Source organism: Gambusia affinis, linkage group LG22, assembly GCF_019740435.1.
Source record: "Gambusia affinis linkage group LG22, SWU_Gaff_1.0, whole genome shotgun sequence".
In the NCBI taxonomy this organism is placed as follows: Eukaryota; Metazoa; Chordata; class Actinopteri; order Cyprinodontiformes; family Poeciliidae; genus Gambusia; species Gambusia affinis.
In genome coordinates, this window is record NC_057889.1 from 6,896,856 (window position 1) to 6,913,507 (window position 16,652).

At 38.0% G+C, this 16,652-nt stretch overlaps 1 protein-coding gene and 1 long non-coding RNA gene across 3 annotated transcripts in view; both read left to right on the plus strand.

Annotated features, from left to right (window-relative positions):
* Positions 1 to 9,130, plus strand: part of slc24a4b (solute carrier family 24 member 4b) — a 32,551-nt gene extending 23,421 nt beyond the window's left edge. Inside the window, exons 10-17 of one of the 2 annotated variants that reach the window (XM_044107485.1) lie at positions 1,270 to 1,361; positions 2,751 to 2,920; positions 3,075 to 3,216; positions 3,952 to 4,118; positions 4,990 to 5,104; positions 5,632 to 5,744; positions 5,854 to 5,919; positions 6,203 to 9,130. In XM_044107485.1, coding sequence (XP_043963420.1) covers positions 1,270 to 1,361; positions 2,751 to 2,920; positions 3,075 to 3,216; positions 3,952 to 4,118; positions 4,990 to 5,104; positions 5,632 to 5,744; positions 5,854 to 5,919; positions 6,203 to 6,352 — 1,015 coding nt within the window. In that variant the 3' untranslated portion in view covers positions 6,353 to 9,130. The remainder of the gene's footprint in view (positions 1 to 1,269; positions 1,362 to 2,750; positions 2,921 to 3,074; positions 3,217 to 3,951; positions 4,119 to 4,989; positions 5,105 to 5,631; positions 5,745 to 5,853; positions 5,920 to 6,202) is intronic. The other variant, XM_044107486.1, reaches the window with a different exon arrangement.
* Positions 9,131 to 14,367: 5,237 nt separating this feature from the next.
* On the plus strand, positions 14,368 to 15,986 carry LOC122825898. The gene is made up of 3 exons (XR_006369710.1): positions 14,368 to 14,675; positions 15,225 to 15,392; positions 15,499 to 15,986. It is a non-coding gene; the product is annotated as an uncharacterized LOC122825898 (long non-coding RNA).
* Positions 15,987 to 16,652: the final 666 nt, after the last annotated feature.

The window sequence follows — 16,652 nt, forward strand, 5'->3', positions numbered from 1 at the left end:
TCACTATTATAAAATAACTTTTTATTATAGTGAAGTGCTGGTGAGTCAGTGCTCTGTTTTAGCTGGAGGGACAAAAGTCTACATATTTTGGGTTTAGAGAATCCAAAATGCACAAGAACTTTTCCACTGATGGGCCAACTGCTGGATAACTGGGTAATCTACAAAAAGGTTGTTCTGTGCTTAGTCCAAGCATTACTTGAAGGATGAGAGGGAAAAATGACAGAAAAAGATTTACTTGTAATCATAGCCTTAAGACCATGTGAAGCCAAAGCCATTCCAGAATTCAAGATATAGATTTTTATAAAGTCTCTCCTAAGCCACAGATTTAAGTCTCACCTGGGCTAAAACAAGACTGGACTGTAGCTCAGGGCTCAAGTTATGTTTTAAGATTAAATAAAATCTTTCACTTAGAAATGACAGTTCTAGAGTCTGGCAGGGGTTTGTGGTTATTCCTTGCCTGTCACTTTTTTTCCCATTCAAATTTCCTTCAAAATGCTTGAATACAGTAATTTGAACAGCAAACTTCTTTAGCAATTTGAGAAGCTTCCTGTGCATCTGAGACTTTACTATGAAACAAATAGAAAAGCAGATTCAGCCGTTACAAGCATTAAGACCGTTTGGCAGATAAGCAATTTATTGGTAATGGACTTTATTTCAGGCATTTCAAGTGTTGAAGATGTATGGAAATATTCACATGTTTAAAAGTAAAGCAACAGAAGTCATATGAACAGTCTTTTCACATTGAATATGCACCGTATAAAATAAAAGTAGTTTTCCCCAATGAATCAAAATTCTGTTTGAGGAAAAAACCTCAAATATTGACACTGAATCTGGTCTGTCTTTGTTCTCCTCTCTTATCAGGCGTTTTTTTTAGTTGTAATGTTCTTTGAAGACGCTGAGGGCAAAGAACGGCTCTTTTAACACTCCAGCTATTAGCTCTGCATACTTTATGTTCAAAGGCAGCTGTAGTTCCTTCAGTGTTTGATCCATTTTTATGTAATGGCACTGAAATGGTCTCACTGAAAATGTGTGGCTAAGAGCCTTTGATTGCCTTTTGGGAACGTTTCTTTTGGCTTTCTTTTCTGCCTCAATACAGAGTATCAGAGCAGCATAGCTCAGCCATTTTTCATAAAATATTGTTAATGTGGCCTTGAAAATTGGGGCCTTTAATAATTTTGCATAATGAAAACTAGACATTTTAAGATGCTGTTATGCTTCACCTGTCCAGTTTTTTTTTTAATTGGATATTTTTCCCTCTTTCCTCTCTAGATTTAACTCCAGCATGCAGCGGTTTTTCATGGGGAAGTCTAACAAAAATGTGGCTAATGGTAACGCTGCAACCAGCAGCGAGATGGAGGACGGTAATGCTTGTTTTGACTATGTTTGGGATGACGACCCGTCATCACCTTTACTCTCACCAGGTAAGGTTAATCAGACAGGCCAGGTCCCAGCTGAGTGGTTAAGTCTGATTCTCTGGAAGTCTGAAAACTACTTGCTGGATTTTTCTTCTCCTGAGGGATCTGTGGCTTTGCTTTCTGCTAAACTAACACAGCCAGTGCTTTTTTTAATGCTAATGACTTTATCAATATTAGAAATGTTTTTTAAGGTAGCATGATGTGATCTCTGCTCTATCTTGATTTGTGTTAATTGTCCAATACAAACCGGTGAGGCATCACTCTCCATCAGGTTCACAAGAGTCTTCTCTTATGAAACCTCACTTTCTCACAATGTATGAAATCAGACTCATGATGCTGCCAAGCCACAGTCCTCCCTCTATTCTGCACTTAATATTTAAATTAAAAAAATAACCTGTTTCAGAAATGTAACTGCTCCAAGTCTGACTGCATTACTGCTAACATGCCTGTCTGTTTAGCCTTACTAAACCTACTCTCACTTTGTCAGTGTTGTGCTGCTCTGCCAGTTTTTCTGCTTGCATCCTGCTTTTCTCCTGCCAGTCTCTGGAGCGTAGACCTACTCACTCCTGAAGTGGTAATGAATTTCGCAAGAGGAACTGTTTACCCCAGCTCTGTTTACGCTGTTAATTTATGTGCATTGGTGCATGCGTAAGTAGTCAAATTAAGGCTGGGTTAAACTAATAAGTGTACTGTCTTATTCCCTGCGCGTGCAATCTAACAACTTCTTTTTCAGGAAATGAAAAGATATGAAGTTTCACTTGAATTAATTACTTTTAAGGATATCATCTAAATCTCGAGTCAAACTTTCAGTGTAGCAAGTTTTGAAATCAATTCTGTTTCTGTATTTGAGTACAGCACATCAGTGAGCTGCCAACCAAACTATAGTACATAGGATTAAGATGTGCCAAGAATTTGATCAGCTGAGATCATCTTTACTGAAGAGTAGCTTGTCCTTTCCTGATGAAATTTGACTACAGTTAAACTTTTTTTAAAATTAAAATGTACAAGTTCAGTCTTGACAGATTGAAAGTTAAGTTTGGGGGAATATGAATACTAGCTACAACTCCATATTGTTTTTGTTCCACATTTATAGACAATATTTCTGGTATAGATGAGATAAACTCCAATTTTTATCTCATCTGTACATGATGAGATAAATCATAGGCCAAATTCTCCATTTTGGCCTATGGTTCTGAAATAAATTGTCCATGGCCTTTCTTGAGTTCCTCGTAGGTGTTGTAAAATTTAAGTTTGCATTTTGGGTGCAATAACTTCAGTTGTATGGTTTTTATTTTTGTTCCTCACAAATGTCAATGTGTGCCTTCATCCCTTCAGTCAAGCCGAGCAAGGCTTACAGCCGCGGCTCAGTGGTGATGGTGGATGAGATGATGAATGCCAGCCCATCAAAGTTCCGCTTTCCTGAGGCGGGACTTCGCGTCATGGTCACCAGCCATTTCGGGCCCAAAACCCGCCTTCGCATGGCCAGTCGGCTCATCATTACAGAGGTACAGCAGGCCGTTGTTGCTGCATTCAGTTTGGTGACTTGAGAGAGTTTTCCTTGCCGTCCATATTTGTCTGCAGAAATGAGCTTAGTTTGAAAATGTTTGTAGCAGCAAGTCTGCTTGTGTGCCCTTTGACTTAGTTTCTTTTTTCTGAAAGCGCCAGAAGTTGGTGCAGGCGTCCAATGGTGTGGAGACGCAAGTGATTGATGGGAAGGTTGAAATCGAGAACGGAAACGTACCAGAGGACAAACCTAAGGAGGCAGAAGAAAACGACACAATTTCACCGTTTCGTGTTCCAAGTATGTGATTTATAAACTTGCATAAATCTCTGATCTAGTGTAAAAGATCTAATTTGTGCGTTCATAATTTAAGACAGTTGTATATTCTCTGAGGTGGTGCTATAAATAAGTTATTGAAATTTCTAGTTGGGAAAATTGAAAGGTTTTGCTGACGTCTCTTTTAAAATTAGTCTGTGCTGTCTGATGGATGAACTAATGATCATCAGATGGCTCAAAGCAAGGCTGCCCTTCTGTCTCTACTGATGTAATGAGGGTCCAATTCATCCTTAAACTGTCATTTATTATTAAAGTGTTTTTGCATTTACAAGGTTCAAATGAAGTGAAAAGGGGAAATACTTACTTCTGTTGGTTTAAAAACTTTGAGATGGTGTGTCATATTTCAAACAGTCAATACTCAAATTTTGGTCATCCTATATTATGTATATAAATATATTTTCATAAAATCTGGATTTTTCTTTATTTTTTAATCTAAATGCATTCAAATTGGAAATTCATGCTTGATCAGAAATATTTCCTGTAATCCAGGCTTGGCAAGGAAGTACGGGTACTGTGGGTGGATTAACAAACTTGATCTAATCCCAAAGGTTGGGGAGAAGGCAGAACTGGAATAAAATATTTCACTTTGTATATTTAATGTAATGTTGTCTTGACAGTTACAAGGCAGTCATTAATGGTTTGAATGTTTTCAAGTTGACTTTAATCTTCTGTTTCTGAATTTTTGTCTTCCTCCTGCAGGGGGCGTGGGCAGCAAGATCAAGTGGCTGATCTCATGGCCTCTGCTCCTGCTGCTGTTCTTCACCGTCCCAAACTGTGCCAAGCCTCGCTGGGAGAAATTCTTCATGGTCTCCTTCATTCTGTCCACTGTCTGGATTGCAGTCTTCTCATACCTGATGGTCTGGATGGTGAGTTTATTTTATTGTGATCACCAAACTGGTGTCTTAATTTCTGTTGCATAAAATGTCTTTTTTTATTTTTTTATTTATTTATTTTTTTTTTATTGTGGCATTGAACTTTTCTGCCTATATTGACAGCTATAGAAATGCTCCCAATCTAAATTTAGGGCATTTACTTCAAGAAAAGCTACCTTAGTAAGACTGAATATTTTCTTATAAATTCATGTTTTATTTCTCTGAAAAATTGTGATTTAACTGTGCTTAAATTACTATTTCACTCAAGCAAAACATCAACCAGTCTTGGCTTTGGTTGAAATGAGTTCAGTGAGAAGCTTCTTGTACCAATCAGTCTGACTTCACTGAGGAAAGCTTGTCCCTCTCTGCACTATATTTCTTCGCCATTTTAAGTGTGAAGAAATGTTGAGGGATGTCCTAGTTTCTCATTTGAAACTTATTTCAGTTTCTGAAAATTACTTTTTGTTTCATTCCCTGATTAAAAGCGTTACAAATGGGCTAGGAAAGAACTCTGTAATTTATTTACACCATTTAAATTAAATGCAGAAATCCGTTTCCACTGTTGGATAAATGAGGAATAAAGGAATAATTCTACTGGTGGAAGCTTCAGCAGTCAAAGTGTAGCAATGGTATTTTGGGGACAACGTATCATGAAAGGTAATTTACTTCAACATCGATTTATGTATATTAAGTCTGTTTGTTGTCACCTCAAGCTACAAACAACACAAATTTTGATTAAGACTATCAATCAAATGCTGAAATCATGCCGAAGATTTATTATTTTAAAACAGTTTACATTAAGGATTCACTCGAACAGTTTTGGTAAGAAACTGCAGATAACCTGGCGTTATCTGTGTCTCTTTAGGTCACTATAATCGGCTACACCTTGGGCATCCCGGATGTTATCATGGGCATCACGTTCCTGGCTGCTGGCACGAGCGTTCCAGACTGCATAGCCAGTCTCATTGTGGCACGACAAGGTATTACTTCACCTACCTGGGAAGACGTGATTTACTTTTAGAAGATATTCTCAGGTTTGTTGGTGCAGAAACTGAGTTCCTGTGGTGGGTGTTAGGTTTTTGGTTCAATGGAAACTTGGAGGCTTAATGGCTGGCCATCGATTTTTAACATTTTTGGATCTGTTCTTGGGAATTGAAATTTTAACCAGTTATTAGCACGTCAAGGGTGTTATTTGATGCAAATATTGTTCCAGAAGATTTTATTATTAACTTTTTATCTTCTTTTTTTTCCACTTTCAATTTATTTGGTTAAAAAAAATACTATAATTTAAAATTGTGTTTTACTTGAATGACAGGAAAAAACCCTTGGACTGAACTTACAGTTGATCTTAAGTCTTCCCAAGAGAACGTTCTTTTCATGTTGTCTTCTTGACATTGAGAAGTTTTTATTCATTATACTTTTGCTTCTATGTATATACAAAGATTTTGCTCTAAAAGAAAGCTTTGATCTGTGCTGTAATAACTTTTTAAAATTTTTTTTATTTCAGGTTTGGGAGATATGGCAGTGTCTAATACAATTGGCAGCAATGTCTTTGACATCTTGGTGGGACTCGGAGTTCCCTGGGCATTGCAGACTATGTGTGTGAACTATGGATCAGAGGTTTGTTTGCATCTGGTCAAGAATACAGCTTTTAATCAGTTTATACAAGAATGTAATTTATTACCAGAGACTGAGGATCTATAAGCCAGCTACTCACCTTTTGTTTCAGGTGATGATCAACAGTCGGGGACTGGTGTACTCAGTGGTACTTTTGCTGGGATCTGTGGCGCTCACGGTGAGCATTAAACGCTAATCCCACATCAAGTCAGACAATTTTTGCTTTGAAAAGAACTTTAGGGGTTATAAATGGTTTTGCTCAGCATTTCAAATGTTGTCCAACCACAACACATTTCAATGTATTTTGAGGTTTATGACGATGCTCAACAACGTACTGGTGATTTGTGTCTTGGAAGGGAAGAATGCATGCTTTTCAGAATGTTTTTATTTACAGCTTTGGCCTGACTTTTTACCCATTTGAAGTTGTGCAGATTTTTATGTTTGCCTGTCTGTATGTGCAGGTGTTGGGCATCCACGTAAACAAGTGGCAGCTGGATTTAAAGCTGGGCATCTATGTCCTGGTCCTGTATGCCGTGTTCCTCTGCTTCTCCATCATGATCGAGTACAACGTCTTCACCTTTGTCAACTTGCCCATGTGCATGGAGGATTAGAGCGCAGCAGCATGCAACAATTACCAAAACCTCAAAAATCCACTTTTTTTTTTTTCTCAAACAGGACCTATCTGCCAACTTTTTGTTTTCCCCCTTTGCTTGCAGTCTTTATTTGTAAATGTTTAATAGAAATCTAATTTTCTTATAAGGCAGTGCTTTGTAGCTGTGAACTCTACGTTTAGAAATTGCCCAGTCATCGCACAGCACTGGTCCTTTTTGCTCGTTCTTTCAGGTATTGTCGTCAGCGTCATGGTTTCTCTGTACGCCTGCTAAATTTCCACCCATCAAGCATGCCTTTAGATGTCGTGGACCTCCAGAATCAGAAGTGCCCCTTTTTGATTTCACTGTTCTCACTTTTAGAGTTTTCAGATCAGAACAATCTGTTCCACATCAAGCACTTACTAAACCCAAACTTTATTAAATGTAAAGCCATTGTTAAAAGATTTGTGAAATTATTACGGTCAGGATTTTTCCCCCTCTCAAACCAAGAAAAGAGGGAAGAAGGTCTTGCGTTGGCGTCTCCCCTCCTTTAGCTCAGACCACACCCCCAGCATGGCTTTACGCAACAGGGAGCTGATGCTGTTAGTGCTTTACTCCACCCCAACCCTCACCTGCTTTCCTGATCTGCTTTCCTAAAGACCTTTTTTGTCAGGACACTTTAATTCAACATGTATCGCAGTCCAGATCTAGTGACTGTGATGGTGTTATGCATCTGCACCAGTGCACAATGTAAATTTGTAAACACTTTTTTTGTATTTATTTTTTCAAAAAAAAAAAAAAAAAGAGAGAAGGTTTTGTCTAGTTTGAAATATAGAAACGAGCTTGTTGCAAATATCGGACATTGTTTGTCTTTCACTGAAAGCTAATTGCACATTGAAAATGCTTTTCTTGCTCTTTGTGTTGAGATTGAAACCTGAGATGCGAGGTGTACCTGGCTGACAGCCCGGCTTTAGCCTTTCCGTTTATCCTTCTGCACAAATCAAGATTGGGAGGGGAAAAAAATCTCAATCTGTCAGATGCATCTTTTAGTCTTCATCAAATGATACTCATTCAAAGATGGCTGCAGAAGGATGGTAGTTGTGCTTGTTGCAGAGATGCACCCTAGCCTGTAGGGGGCACTGCAGCTCCTCTCAGTCCAGAGCTGGCAATCAGTTCCACCAGTTATCAGGGAAACTAAGATGGACAGCTTATGGAGATGATTATATTGCTTTTTTTTTTTTCCTTGCATTGTATGTAGATATTGCACTTTAACAGCTGTCCTCTCATTCTGAATCAACTAGTGCTTCCTTCTGTGCGTTTGTACTTTCAGTGTATACATGTCCGCGTGACTGTGTGTGTGTGTGTGAAAGGGAAACGGTGTGTATGTGTACGTGCTCATTCTGGGCTCGCGTCAACTTTCTCAAACTGACTGGAACCTTTTTAACAATTTGAGCACACCTGTATCTGTCTGCAGTGCATGCTGGGACACGAAAACAAAGCGCCTCCACAGCACAGCAAAAGGTCGAGGGCTTCCGGGCAGTTTCTATGGCTACTGCCTGGCCCACTTTACAAAAAAAAAAATGGCAGCTAAGAGCACTGCAATCCAGACATTTTGACACGATGCAAAAATGCCTGTAAAGAGTCCAGGAGTGGGGGTGCAGATACTATTAAAGTGTATGTGTGTATGAAATGTTTTGTTGAATAATCCTCCTCGGCCACATTGTTGGCAGAGGGCACTTGTATATGCAATCTAAATGTAAAGAATTTATGTGACAAAGGCCCCTGCAAGGTTGCCATATAATGACGGGGCATCCTGTGGAGATTTGATGTCAGTTTGTCTAGTATTCCTTAATGTGTGAGCTCACAGGTGTGTGATAACTGAAGAACTGTGCACAGAAAATGGACATGTCTGGAGCAGTAGCTTTGTGGAAACGCTCATCTTCTCCCGCTTTTTATCTTTTATTTTTTTCTTCCTGTGGCTTTCCACTCTGGTACCAGGGCATTAACTCCTCGCCAGCCCCAGCGGAAGGAGCAGCGGGGCAGGATGCAGAACGCATTTGGCTGCCCCCAGGACTCTATTGTTCACGGCAGACCAAGGAAAATACAAAATACTGGACCCCTCCTTAGACTGCCGATCTGCTGGGGTTCATATGGCTTTGTGACCCTACAGGGCCTACAAAACTGCTCCTCTGTACAAGACCTCTGGAGCTTAATTATTATTTTTTAATGCTTTCTCAGAAGACTGCATGGCGGTGCTGATCTGAATTGTGTTGCTCTATTTGATTATTTACCAATTGTCAGATCAGAGCATAATAGTTTAAGAACTTTTATTTTTGTGTGTGTATGTTTTGTTTTTTGTCCTAACTTGAAAATGTTTAAATGGCTGGCATTTTTTTGCTCCAAAGTCATTTGTGTTGGGGAGGGAAGGTTAAAAAAAAAGTTGGATGTCATGTTTGGAACTTTGCATAAACAAGATTGTACGGACATGTTGTGTATAAAATACGCCCACGCACTTGAGGAAGCACATTAGAGAAGGCAATTTGACACTAGAGGACTGGTATCTATTGATTGAATGCGACCTAATGCACTGTGAGCTCAATGTGATGTGGGAGTTATTTGTCAAGAAAAAAAAAAGATAAATATATTTAATGTAAAGTTAGTTATTATTAAAATATTACTGAGGACATCTGTATAACTTATATGAATGTATTGTCTTGCTATACTGGACATATCCAACCAATGCATTTTACTGTAAAGCAATAATGTGAAGAAAAAAATAAAATGACAAAATGACTCCTATACATTTCTCACGATTTGCCTTGTATTCTGGCATTGTCAATGTTGTAACTATTGAGGTGTTTTTTGTTTGCTATATTGGCAAATTTAGAATTGAGTCTGGTTTTTGTTTTCTAAGAGTTAACCCTTTTAAGTGCTTGTGCCTCTTTAGAATGATGGGGTGCTTTGTGGGGTGGAAGCTCGGCTGGACACTGCATCTCTGAGGAGGAGCATTGAGAGAACAAACCTTTAGGTTCCCCTGAATCCTCAGGCATGCATGAAAGAATAAAGGCAACACTCCAGGTATGTTTTTGATGAGGGAATAACATGGCATGATCTGAAGCTCAGACAATTTTACCTAATCCTTCCCCTCTCTAAGTTCTGATAAAGGAAGTAAAGATTAATCCAAATACATGATGTACAAAGTTTCCAAGAAAAATTAAGCTACTACTCAACGAAGTACAACCATTTAACATTAGCAAACTTTAAAAGTAAAGAAGCGTCTGCCGAAAATGCTGCCCTGCTCCGTGTGCATGCAAATTCTTCCCTTGTGATTTAGTTTAATGTATATTTTAATTGGCTACGACTAACACCGTTGGAGGACAACTTCAGACTTGCTGACTCTAGAATTGTTCTTGATGTAGGCAATTTGAAATGCAGAATGATTCTTTCTTGATGAGAAAGCCTCAAGGTAAAGTTAATGAGTTGTATATACTCATCAGGCTTGCATTTATGTAATATCCATAATTTGAACATTTCTACTTCAACTGACTGAAAATTCAGTTTCTTTTTTAGTTATGTAATAAAATATTTGCAAGATCATAATATTTACAAATCAGTTTTTGAGGTCTATGTGAAAAAGACATTTGGCTAAACGGCTACAGTGGCCTCCTTCAATAATGGAGAGGAGAGGGGATTTTTGTTTGCAAAGCTGAAGTCCAGTTGTAACATTTAGGGGCTTTTAATTTCACCCCATCATGCAATCTGGACACTTTGTGTTTTCACCCAGCAGGGGGCAATGTTGCAGCACGTTTCATTTGTCGTCTTCAACAAACTTGGGAGCTGAAAATGGAGCTCTTGTACCAGAGTGCGAATACTCCACTCTGATGTAAAGTTAAACTAAAGTAAAGTGCAACTAAAATGAAAAAAAGACAACTGGAGTGATCACTTTTTTATATTTTAATTTTTTTAACATAATTTCATTTGCATAAAGTATGCCAAACATCATTTAATAGTGGATGTTCACATCCTTCATCAGCCAGACAGGCAGCCATCTGGTGAGACCAGCCTGGTTTGTGCCGGCTACTGGTGCTTCTCCTTAATGAGTCACCCTCTTGGCTAACTTGTGGAAGTTAACAAGCCTCGCTGTCAGCCGTGATCTCTTGCACTGACGAGTTCCCTTTCTGCCCCCTAACAAGCCTGTTTGGGCGGCAACTGCTCGTCTCTTGTGAATGCTGGCCCGGCTCCCACATTTGTTGTACCACTTTTAGAGACGAGGCCCTCGCATCCTGGCCTTGACGTATTCAGTTGCAGAATTCCACTTTCAAAAGTTGTTTATCTTTTCACCCACCGCCTCCACAGTTATATAGTTGGGGGACATTTTCTTTCCTTATTTGTGTGTTGCCAGTATTTTTGACAACTACTTTGCTGTTTGGGTAAATTGCTGTGCTTCAGTGACGGATGATGGGGAAACTGACTTGCTGCAGTCCTTGTGCATGGGATGTTTTGGATTGCCCTCAGCTCCCCATAGGATGAAGTTTGTATTTTCTGCATTAAATGGTTTTAGGTTGCAAAGTCCTTCTACCTCTCAGCATACCAAATAACATTTTTGTGCAAGACACTGTTTGCTGGCTTAGTGAGCAACGCAAACCACATACTAAAAAATAAAATATGGAGTGCTGTTCATCTAAGTCTAGAAACTGACCTGCAGATAATTTTCTTGACACAAAGTCAAGGAAAGGCATTGCTGAAAGAAATCACCAATAATTGCAACTTGTTTGCCACAAGCAAGAGGCCACAGACATGTGGCCTCTGGCCTCTATTTTTTGGAGTCTGTGTGATGGGAAAAGTAATGCTGCACACCACCTTGAACATCTCATTTCTGGAGGAAAAGAAAAAACGGCTGCAAAGATACAAAGTAATCCTGGAAAAAGTATGTTAGAACCTGCAAAAGACTTGGCTGGGTCAGAGAGTCACCTTCCAGAAAGACAGCAACTCTAATTACAGCCAGAGTTAATATGCTTTTAGATCAAAGGGTCTTGGAAAAGATCAGAAGGTCTAGACCCAAATTCATCTGAATCCCAATAAAATATGTTCAAGTTTGTGGTTGTATCAATAAATTGCTAAACTATGAATACTTAAAAAAAAAATGATTCCCATGAAACAGTATTTGTTACAAGAATTTAAGTTTGCTATGCTCCATTAATGTCTTTGACATAAATAACTATTTCTAATGGAGTCAAATGAGTATAAGAACAAAATTATAGACTTTAAAGTCATTCCATTTTGGTGAAGGTTTTATTGAATAGTTTTTGATGAAAAAATTTCTGGTTTTCTTTTGCCAAACCTTAAATCTGAACTAGTTGAAGAATCTCAAGCCTCCATAGATGGTGATGCTATTTACGCTCAATGCCTTCTTATGCTTTTGTGGGTTTCAGGTTATTAATCAGAATCCTCGATTTTCTCCTCTTTCTGTGAAAACATCTACAACCATGAAATGCACTGGGTCCATTTATCACAAAACCTTTTCACAAAAAGCCCTAAGCGGTGCATTTCTGCTGTTTTCCATTATCCCCTCATAACCTTTGTGGTATTTTAACAAGTTGCACAGTAACAGTAAAATAAGTAGAAATGAATCCAAAGGGAATTAATCTGAATCACAATGACATTTATATTATCAGCGCTGCAACCTGTGAACACTAGTTCCTTTTTTAGCATACCATTTTAATGAAGTCACTTTAAATATGACATGAACATAAAGCTGCTAACCCAAAGGTCTTCCACACCGAACCGAGCGTCTTTCAGTCACAATGCTCTCTCGGTTTTGAATTCTGCTTATCTTTTTATGAAAGCTTCCACAGCTGTGGATTGTTGATTGTTGATTAATCCATTGTTCACAGTCCATGAAGGCAGCACAACGCCTTATCAATGTGTTTTTGAATACTAAATAGTGAATTTAGGAGAGTGCAATAAAAACAGATGGTTGTGACCCCCTAAAGCACTGATTCATTTTAATCAAGATTATTTGCATTTTGAGAGCACTTTGTGTGCTCTTAAAACTTTGTCACTGAAAAAGACAATTTAAGCTCTCTGCTGGTGACATCTGACAGAGGAACTGAGGTTCTGTTTGGTCACACAAATTTTAAACAAATTTTAGGCAAGTGCTTAAATGCTAATTTCTATTTATTTAAAGTAGCAGAGCTACTGTCAGAATGATTTTGCTGACATTTCTGTTTTAATAAATATGTCAGAGCAATTCTTGTACTCTACTATACCTTCCAGTAAATTGTTTGCCTCATTGAAATAACATTGTTACCAAAAACAGTGACCTTGTCACGGATGTTGGCCCACTATTGCTTTGAACAAAACTGCATGTTGCGATAATCTTTTTCATCGAAATGGTTCACTGTTTCGTGTCCTATAAAATAAACTAAAGGATGTTTTACAGCTGCTAAAACCATATTGTAGGAACTACTTTTCCCTCCGGCAGCATATGTACTGACTTTGGCTCATCGTGGACACGTTAAGCAACATTCCTTGTGATACTGAACGAACAACTTTTAGAATACTCCAATAATTTTCTTCCTGAGGGCAAGTTGTTGCTGGGTGAACACTGTGTAGGCCAGGAGATCATGTACCCCTAATATTTCTATGGAGACCTTTTATTCTTTGATTCCATGGCTTTTGTCAGTTCATTTTAAGCTAATAGGTCAACAAACTAATGCCTGAAGCTACATGCACATCTCAAAGAGAGTCATTTTTGAGATGTAAGAAGCCAAAATAAACTTCTTAGAATTTCTTTAATGAGATATTTTACACAAATGACAAAACATGCAACACTGAGTCAGCAAACTGGCATTAAGAATGATGATTTTTGTGCAAAGAAGAGTAAATTAAGTCTTTTTTTATGTGAAGAAAGGAAAAAGGAGAATGATGCAGTGTTTTTTTGTGATCTTTAGCATTATTATTAAGAGAAAGTCTTTGTTGTCCAGTGAAGATTAAATGTGCAGCTCTTGCATGATCTATCTAGAGAAGGATTTCCATATAGATGACTTTGTGCATAGAGGTATATGGACTGAAGGGTTGAGTAGCCACTGAAGTCATCCCAACACAGGAAAAAAAGCTATTGGCTGAAATTGGTGAGCAAAGAGTGGAGAAGTTTTGCAAGTCAGCACATGTATGTCAAAAGTCCGTCATAAATTGAAGTGTCACTTTCCTCCTATTGGCTCTCAACTGACGTTAGCGAAGACTAATTGCTTCAGGAAGTCATGGATGGACATTAAATCACATGCAGACAGAGAGAGTCCTTTTACTGAGTTACTACATATGGAGGGAACACAATTACATTCCTGATGCGCAGCGCTGTTGATTTATGGATGAGTCCGTCGCACGAAGGGTCTTGGAAAGGTGATCTGCTGCAGAGGAAGCCACAGGTAATTTATTCTTATTCCCAAGTTTGCCATTTACTTTCCCCCTCTTCGTCAAGCTCTTGTGCTGACGAGATTTATTCAAACATTTGTGGCACGGCACTGTGCGCTTAACCGTGAGTTGTGATCCGGGCCGCAGTGAAGACTGGATCAGGGGTCATGAACATAAAGTTACTGATCAGTACCTGTAATGGTTGTGAAGCTCGTTTTCGTAAAGGATTTCATTAATTAAGCGCGGCACCAGCTCCTTTCTTCCGACGGACGTATTTTGCTGAAACTACTGCTCGGGCGGCATTAAAGAGGCTCAATAATGTGAATTCAGCTGCAGCAGAGAGCCAGCTGGGCCATCATCATCATCATCTGCTGAAATAGGCACCGAATTCTTAGACATTTTATCCCCTCGCAATAATCCATTTTAGAATTAGAGAATAACACTGGTTCCATTTCAATTTTCAGAGCTGTAGCATATCTCTAACACCAAATCATTTAGCGGTGCATGAGGTGTGTAATTAGATTTTTTTTTTTTATCTACTTGTTTATTTTGAACGGCGTCAAATTTAGATTAACAGCTGTCCTTGCTAACAAGGATGCCCCTAATAGGGAGGCCTGCACTGTAACAAATTGCTGTATAAAAACGGCCAAAACTGAACAGTATCATACTGTTTCTATTGAAAACGGTACTGCACCGTGAAAAACAATGCATTCTGGGCAATTATTACTGTTTTTAATAAAATACTGTAATATACTGTGAGTAGCATTGCATTTTGGGAATGATGTTAGATTCAACGGCAAGGAGACTCTCTTTAAACAGAACGCTACTGTATTTCACAAGAAGACACGTTGTTGTGACATGTGGAAGCAACCTCTAGAATTTTCTTTACAAGGACTATCCATTTGAATCCTGCATTTTATGAGCCAATCCGGTAAGTTGGAGCATAATTTATTTGTTAGATGATGTTGTCATACAGTTGTCATTTTTAAGCAGACTGTACTGCTTAAAGTTACTAAGTTAACTTAGTAGCTAACTAAGTTAGCTTAGTTAATCTGTCATGCTGTAATAAGGAAGCTAGCATAACATTATTTGATATATCTCGTAGATAAGAAGGTAATTAATTAAAGTAATCCGTTTTCATTGTTACTTAGTTATTTGCCTGTAGAAACTTCTTTTCTTTTCTTTTTTTTAAAGATTTAGTTCATACGTTCTTGGGTTGTCAGTAGAAATGTTAAAAAAGATGACCTAACTGGAGAATGAATAAAGATGGCCATAACTTTGCAAAGAAAAACAAAACTCATTGTGGTTTAAGATTTTCACGATAATACAATACAATAACATGCAGATGACACAAGGTTTTGATTTATTTGTATTGCATGAAACACAATATCTTTAAATGAATGTTGTTTTAGAAATAATGGTAAAGGTCATTTGTAGAAGTCACAATACTTGTTATAATTTTTTTAATTTTATTTTTCAGGTGGAAAAGACCATGTGACTGCTGGGCACTGGATGATCAGTCTTGAGAGCCATATTGTATGTGAGGGCATTCAACCAACCTTTGTGACAGGGCTTGCTGCACTGTTTTCAATGTACTACACCTACAATATCAAGAAGAGGCTGCATGTACACTTGAATTCATCCAGAGGTAAGGTTTGTGTCCGCCTGTCCGTCCCCCCCTTTTCCCACCTAATACACCTTAAACCCTAACTCCTTAAGCATCATATGCTAATCTGAAATTACTGCATTTTCAGGCCCTTTCTTGATATCAACCCTGAAAGAGGGACCAAGGCCAGCTGTGGCAAGATCGTCTCCAAGAGGACAGGAAATACTGTTCAAAAGAAGTTGGTCACTGTCAACCCCTGTGTTTCAACTCAGCTAAAAAACCTCATGGACTTCGAGTGGAATTTCATATAGGTTAGTGAGAACTTTCTAACCAGGCTATAAGTATTGTTGCCCCTCTGCGCAAAAACAAACAAACAAACAAACAAAAAACTATACAGGCATGAAGGCAACTTATCCCTGAACAGGAGTGTTCTTGAGAGATTTTTTTTGGTTTAAAGGTCAGCATAATCTTAGACATCTCTTTTAATTTATAGCATAAATTTTGTTAAGGGTCCCACATTCTGTTCTTCAGATATAATTTGTAATTTTGACTGTACAGGCACAATGTTTAACTTATCTTGGCAGTGTGTTGTCAAATATTGTTTCATTGTTTTATCATTTGAAGTGGGAGCTCTGATTTTGCCCTAAAGGAAATTCAAGTCTAAATGTTTCATTTAAATTTTATCAAACTAAAATTTGCGATTTTTTTCCTATGCTTTAGATTGAAAGTTACATGTTTCATTTGTTTTATGTTGCATCATATTGTTCCTCACTTCTACTAAAAGTAGTATTTTGTATTGAAAAAGTAGTGTGCTGAGTTGTACAATGTATTATTTCATAATTTCTTTCATACTTATTTTATTTCAGACTAATCAAAAGGCCACAATTCATGCTTTATTCAAAAACTCTTTAAATCAGTTAATAAGAAATTTATTTTACAAAATAGATGGGGATTTTCTTACTGTTTTTCCAGAATACGTCTTACTTTGGACAGTTTACCCTCAACATACTTGTAGAAAAGGTTTAGGTTTAAGGCACACATACGTTGTTGTTTCAAAACCTTCTTCTTTATTATGTGGCCCACTAAAGACTGTGTATGAGTCAATGTTTGAGTTGGTGCTTTTTTTCCTAAATAAATGTTGGTTGACATGATGGAACTTACATTTTCTAAGTGTTTTTTTTTAATGTTTCTATTTTGTATTGGAAATTTACAGTAGTAAGCTGTATGTGAATTCAACAGTATGATACCATAGAAAAACTGTAATATACTGGCAACACAGCTGCCAGTAATCTACTGTAAATC